General features: G+C 38.1%; 1 protein-coding gene across 1 annotated transcript in view; it reads left to right on the plus strand.

Annotated features, from left to right (window-relative positions):
* Positions 1 to 332: 332 nt before the first annotated feature.
* The window catches only part of LOC106463180 (major facilitator superfamily domain-containing protein 1-like), a 40,335-nt gene continuing 33,157 nt past the window's right edge, over positions 333 to 7,510 (plus strand). The window contains exons 1-2 of the mRNA XM_022390616.1: positions 333 to 459; positions 1,054 to 1,165. Of these exons, the coding sequence (XP_022246324.1) occupies positions 333 to 459; positions 1,054 to 1,165 (239 nt within the window). The remainder of the gene's footprint in view (positions 460 to 1,053; positions 1,166 to 7,510) is intronic.

Genomic DNA, 7,510 nt, shown 5'->3' on the forward strand with positions numbered 1-7,510 from the left:
GTGTAAATGTCTTAAAATATTATTTTTTTAACTGCAAGCAACTGAAGTTATAGCTAATGACTTTATCCTTTAAATAAAAGTCATTCCAGAAAGTATTTCTATTTATATGTTTAAATAATTTTTCAATTAAAATTGTGGAAAGAATTTTAGGCTTTTATTGAGCTCATTTATGTTATGCAGCACTTTTGTAGCTCATACATTTTAATTTTTGTTGTGCTACTTTTCATCAAGTATGTTTAGACAGTATTTAATATTATGTTCTCATTATGAGTGTACTAATATATTTTTTAGAGATATACATAATAATTATTTAACATGATGGAGGATTCAAGATGGCTTTATTATTACGAAACTTTTTAGCATCTGCTAGCTGTATTCTTTCACAAATAAGTGCATTTATTCTGGGTTTTTTTGACTGGCGGGCAGAAAAGATTTTAAATAGAGCTGCTGGAAAAACAGGTAAGCAAAGAAACATATGTTTCTAATTCTTGTTGATTTGTCTTGTATTGTCTTATAATATTAATATTAGGCCTAAATTCCATTTTACTTTATATTGTTACTTTAGATTTTTTGTATAAGAATTTATAATAATTTGTTTTTATTTCATTGTTAGAATTTCCATAACAGATATATTTACCACGTCTTGGTTTTGAAATAAAATATTTATACGTAATTACTGTGTCAGAAAACTGATATTACCTCATTAGGATATTTTTTTAAATATTGTCATTCACAATTAACTTTTATGTTTATATTTTATACTTTTAGTCTTTTAGTTTTATTCTGTTTGGTATAATAGTAAGTGATCATTAAATCATATATTTTCTAGCTTTTAATATAGATTAGGAAATAAGTTCCCTTTCTTTTGTTTTTTTGGACTTTTCACTCAGCCCTAATCATTTTGAGATCTGCAGAGCTGGATTTGTGTGCTACATTTCTACTGGTCTCCTTTCTTTTCTTCGCAGGTTTTTTACATTTTATGGTAATATGAAATAAACTTTCTTCAGGATGTAGTTGAACTATATAAAATGTACAATTATACTTTTCTTTCAGGTGAGGTTGTGGTACTAAAAGATGTTCTCCAGTTTCCCGCATCCTTCTGGCTTATATCTTTGATTTGTGTAACATATTATGTTGCAATCTTCCCCTTTATTGGATTGGGCAGGTGTGTTTGCTGTTTCTATCTTTTATGCTATTGCTGCAATTTACTGTACCAGGTGGTTTATGCTTTTATCTGTTATTCTCAGGATATGGATTATTGAAATTTTGTTACATTATTATATTATCATTATTATTATTATTAAGATTAATATAACAGTCAGGGAAATGTGTTAAACACCAGAAATGAAAATGTTTTGTTTTGGTAGAAAAATTTATTTTTAGTAAAATACTTGAATAACCTTTGAAGGTTGGTACATATTTTTAGCTTCATGATATGGTTACATTATTTTATTATTGCCATTGTTTTTCTTCACTGGTTTGGCACAATAACATCATTAGCATATAATTACTTGTATTTCATATGTAGGCATGATTTTCATGCAGATTTTGTGTTACCCAATTAGTTTTTGTATGTGTGGTAGTTAGGTATTGTGTAAAACAAATTATATTAATTTATTTCTGTTACTCAGGACCTGCATTTTCACACAATTTTTACAAATGTTATATTTCTCTCATATGTGTAATTTTTAAGCACAAATTTGTTTTTAAATCATATTCCAAATGCAAAATAAAAATTCCTACCCTAAAAATGAAATACTTTTCTCAGAAATAATTCTTCAACTTATCTGTCCTCTTGAAACTTTAATGTCATCAATTATTAATTGTACATGCTATGTCATTAATCATGTCTTAATAATGATACAATTCCTACCTCTTCTCACATAATCACTTTCTCGTTCAGTGCTGCCTTCTATATGCACTTTTTTTTCTTGCCACTAGCCTTGATACTCCCACCTATCTCACATGTTTAATGTGGTACAGCTGCTTTGTAGCATACAAGTAAGTATGTGACAACCCTCCAACAATAAGAATGCAACACATCCTCTTGGCATAGCTGGCTCCTTGTATATTGTAGAACTCAATCTTCACTTCTAGATTTGGCACAGTAGCATGAAGACATGTTCAAATTTCTCTTGTGTTTGATTTTCATTTTTCTAATTTTTTTCATTTGTTTTAAACAGCATCATTGTTTCTGCTTTTGTTTTTTCTACAGTTAAACTTGAGTTACTGTAAGTAGTTATTTTTCTTATCCACTTTCAGTTGAGTTATGAATTCCAAATTTCAAATCACTGCTACTACCACATTAATTAACACTACTACTGCACTTCAGGCTTCACACTTTTGTTGAGGAGGTCTTGATTTTAGTATGTCATGAATTGGAGTCATTGTGTGGCCTGTTATTCCAAACCAGATATTTCCTTTTCTGGTGAACCTGGACAAGAAGAAGACAATTTGAATAACCTTTTTCCACCTCCTTCTTTTGCTGTGCAATCCAGTATTCCCCCTGTGGATGCTCTCAGACCATCTTCAGCCTTTCTGGATGTGATGTCACAGATATGTTACCTCTTGTCTGTGTCTACTTTGTCGTATGACTCATCTCCTTCCCTTTTACGTTCCACCCCTTCCTCTGATTACCTGGTTTTTCCTCCCTCTCCAAATATTGAGATCCATGCTGACTAGCTTGTGGCACTGTTACATTCTGGGGTCAGCATGCCTCATCTCCTCATACCTCAGATAATTATGCTTTCGCATACCATTGTTTGGATTTTCCATTTCTTGACTCTCAAACATTATAGTATTTGATCTGGGTGCGGGGTTCTGACCTTGATACCTCTTTGAGATTTATCCAGGCCCAATTTTCCCCCTTCATTTCTCCTACTCCTCTCACCCGAGATATCTCTCCTCCATCCATCTTCTGTCTGAGGTTATCCACTGCTCCCCTGAGGGGTTGTTGGAGAATACTTGCTCCCTTATGTATTCCACATTGGGAAGCTTGTATTCCTCAGCCCGTTCCCTTCAAACGGAACCGGGTATGCTTCTGAGATATCTGATGGGATGGGGCAAATAGCAGCCAGTCATTCATGTAATGGTGAATCCATAGACTGTGAGAACGAAGAAGTCAAGTAAGGGTCCTGACCACCCAACAAAATATATAGGGTGCAGATGCTAGACAAAAATGGCAAAGCACTGAATTGATAAATTCGACCCTTGAGGACAAAAAGAAGGTAACATCTTGATGTTGGGGAAATAGAAATGGAAAGGTATGCATCCATGACGTCCATTTTCGTCATCCAAAGACCTGAAGTAAACACCCAACAAAGGGTGAGGAAGTACTCCATGGTGAAATCACTTGTACAGTCATGCACCAACCTTGCAAGAACCTATGGGATAGTCAACGTTACCATTGGTGGCAGGAAACCTGGTGATGAGTAATTTGGTGGGTAGCTGTCAAAACCTTGGAAAAAGGAACAGGAGCACATGAAGGCTGCAATAGATGAGAGACCAAGAACGTAAGGGAGGAGTGTTGATGAGCAACCTCCACTCTGGACCCCAGAGTTGGGAAGATCTCCATAAACTGTTCTACATAAAAACAGGGACATACAGAGGTCATGTAGATAAGTCATTGGTAGACACACATTACTTAAAAGTGTGTCCCTATTCAGTAGATTCCAAAAACAGAGGAGCCATTTCTTCAAGAGGCATCTCAGTTGTATTAACTTGTCAAGCTGGAGAAATCTTTTCTTCTTTCAACCCAATACTTTAGCCATTTGGGGCTGTTTTTCAACTGTTGTCTCAGTTGTGCCCAGCCTTCTCCTTATTGTTTGCAGGCAATGGAGCTGTTAGTTCTCCAGGCTCACTTTTCTCCTTCTCTTACTGCATGTGAGATTCTTTCTTTTTTGGAGACTTTGGCTTCCATGGAAGCCCTCATTCTCTTAGGTTGTGCTCACATGCACACCCTTCAGTGAGTGTTGCATGATCAGTACAATCTTGCCCAGGATCTCCTGGACTCTGTTCTCCCTTTCCCTCCATCCCTGCATATCAATTTAGCCTGGTTGCTCAACAGAGACAACACCATGTCGGGTGTTCCTCTTCCACCTCCTTGTCTGGAGTTGCATCTTTATGGACTTCTCTGATGGATTGGGGAGCATTTCTGGATGCACAGGAAATCACAGGTCATTAATCTTCTGTCAAGGCAGCTATAAACATCAACATACTAGAATTTCTTGCTTTTCACTGGGCTTTGGATCATTTCCTTCCTTTAATATGAAACAAAGTTATCATGATCCATTCCAACAATTTGGCCATTTTCTCATATATATATATATATATATATCAATCAATAAGGGGGTGCCCTTTCGTGTTCACTTTGTTTTTAGATATTAGAACCTTTCTTCTGGGCCCATTCACATTGCACACACTTACTGGTGTGTCATGTTTCAGGTGCTCTGAATCTATTCAGATCGACTGTCTCATCCTGACAAGGTTCTTTTCCACAGAGTAGTTTCTTGATCCTCAGATGTTTTTGTGGTTGTGCAATCAGTGGGGTACTCTACTTCTGGATGCATTTGCCACCCATCTCAATGCCAGCTACCCCTTTTTCTGTCCCTCATTCCACATTCTTTAGCTTTGACAGTGGACACCTTCAGTCAGGATTGGTCCCACCTTTACCTGTATGCTTTTGTATCTCCACCCCAGAGTGTTATCTATTATCCAGTCCACTTTGTTCCAGGTCCTTCTCATTGTACCTATTTTGCTTGCTCAACCATGGTTTCCAGTTCTTACCCTCCTTCAGTCAGCACCTCCATTACCACTTCTGCTATTCCTCTCCCTCCTTCAACAACCTTAGTCGCTGGTGTATCATCCCAACATCACCATACCTGGGCATCCTGTGAGCCATTTATCTGGGCTCTCTGCATGGGTAGCTTCCATTTTTTCTTGTTTCATCTGTCCTTCCTCCTTTCTGGTGTATCAGAGTAAATGGCATGTTTTTTGCTGGTGGTCTCTGCACCATGATTACCCCCCCTGCCTTCCTGTCCTACTGTTCCTCATTTGTCTGAATTTTTTACCTGAGTGTTCAACAATGGTTTAGCCATTTCTACCATTGCTGGCTAAAGAGCATCCTAGTCCAATACCTTCCATTTTTACCATTCTCGTTGAGTGTTTTCCACTTCCTTTTGTTTTGTCCTCATCATCCTATGCTCCTTCTTGACTGGGATCTCACTGTTGTTCTGTGGTCTTATCCTACCTCCTTTCGAACCCTTGGACACCTGTTACGTGTACCATTTGTCCATCAAGACCTTTTTTTGCCTGTGGTCATTGTAGATTTTCACCCCTGATGTATCATATGTCCTTTATCATCATATTTATGTTCTCCTATGTCCAGATTGCAGTTTTTTCCCAAGACCATCAGTGGTCCAGAAAGGTAATGTCACAATTAACTTTTTTTTCCCTTCCATTTCCCATTTATATTCCTTCTTTGATCCAGATTGTCTTCTCTGTCATGTTTGTGCTCTATTCTTCTTTCCATGATTCCTGTTTGTTTATCCATTGGAACCCTTCCTCTCTCCATGATATATCCCCTACTGCCCTTACAGGATGGATTCACCGGCTTATAGATTGGCTTATTCTTTCTTGTCTTCCAGTTCCCAATATCTTTTCCAAGTATCCTCTCATCTAATCCAGCACCTCTCCCTTTCCCAAGCTGCTCATTTCCATCATCCATTGAAGGAAATAATTTGGGTTGACATGTAGACCACACCAAATACATTCATCTCCCATTACCTTCATCGTGTGGCCAATTCCTCGTCATCTGGATACTAAATACCATCTGTTCCCATTCTCCACACCACGGTTCAACTGTGAGTGGGTAAGTGTATATTTCGTTATATCCTATTCAGGGTCACTAATGTGGTGCCTGTCCCGATATACTAATTCATAAATCCACACTGTACAGCCTTTCTGGTATATATTCCACACTGTTTAGATGGTATGTTCCACAAGACTGCTAGTAGGTTCATCCTTGCAGTGTTTTGCTTCGTAACTATGGGCTATCAGGAGTAAAGCAATGTTGGGATTTGCTGTTCATCTCTTCGATCCTGGTTGAATAAATTGAGACCCGCCTGGTTTTAAAAATCGGGTTTCATGGTCAGCCATTGCACTTCTCCAGTGTTCCATTCCTACTGACTCCCCACATTGTTGTTTCCCCCCCTCTTCTAGTGGAGTATGGGAGTCCTTGCCACTTACCAGCTCCTAGCCACTGGGATGGTGGGCCTTGGAATCATCCTTCTGAGTGTGCTCAGTGCCATTCAGTTGAGTGTAGGATGGTAGTATTCTGTTGGTGTAGATGGTGTGAACCCTTCTCCTACCGCAGATTGGAGATATGATATCAGACACCACCTGGTTATGGACTGGAAATGATCCACCAAAATGCAGTTTACCCCTCCAGCTGGGACTCATCATCCTACACTGCCTGGATATTGAATACCGGTTACCAGGTAGTCTGGTGTTGGATTATAGCTGGACCAGCTAACATAAGTCCTCACACATGTGGCTGGTATGGAGTCCACATCCTACTGTGGACTGGACAATAAATTTCCAATGCCGCTTGGGTTTTAATTTGAGTAAACAACCATGTTGCATTCCTCCTTCCTACTGTTGCTCAAATATTGGTTCCTGGGTGGCTTTTTGTATTGGGTTTGCTTACATGTGCCCTGCTTGGATAGTTGGAACAAAAGTTGTTTTCCCTTCTGCTTCCTAAGCTTTAGGTGAAAACAGTCATACCATGGACTGAAAGAGAAATACTCGATGCCTCCTGGTTTTGGACTGGAGTTGATCCACTGATTACAGTCTGACATGTCCTAGCCACTCTATACCATTTGGTGCATCCAATTGCTTGTGAATGTGCTCCTTTTCTGGCCTATATGGGACATATATTTTATCAATGGGCAAAGAGTTCAGATGTGTGAGGTCTCCCATAGATGTGTTCCTCTATTGAGAGAAGTCATACTCCATGAACTCTCTTTGGATGCTTTCCAATGGGTGCTCTTCTAGGCAAGTTTTGCTTCAGCCCCTCCACCAGTTCAATTTGAGATTCTAGTTATTACGTGAGAGGAGGTGAGGTATAGTATCGGAAATTAGATTTTTCCTAAACAAAAAAATTTACTTCCAATAGAATAGATACTTACCTCTTACTTCACATCCTTTTTTCCCCACTTCTGTTACTCCTTTTTTGCCTAATCTTGAACTGAAGATTAGGTTCTATTCTATAGAGCAGCGTTTCCCAAACTTTTTTGGCCACAGAACACTTTTCAGCTAAGAAAAAGCTTATGGAACACTAGACACGTGAAATATCGGTGTAAAGAGTATGTTGTGCATGCAGCGCCCTCTAGATTTGTATATTATTCATTTATTTATTTAATCAATTTACATATTAATTAATTTTTACATTTTTATACTTATAATATATTTTAGGTACAAACCTCTCCACTAAGATATTATGTAGAATAGA

Source organism: Limulus polyphemus, unplaced genomic scaffold (assembly GCF_000517525.1).
Source record: "Limulus polyphemus unplaced genomic scaffold, Limulus_polyphemus-2.1.2 Scaffold1342, whole genome shotgun sequence".
NCBI classification, from domain to species: Eukaryota; Metazoa; Arthropoda; class Merostomata; order Xiphosura; family Limulidae; genus Limulus; species Limulus polyphemus.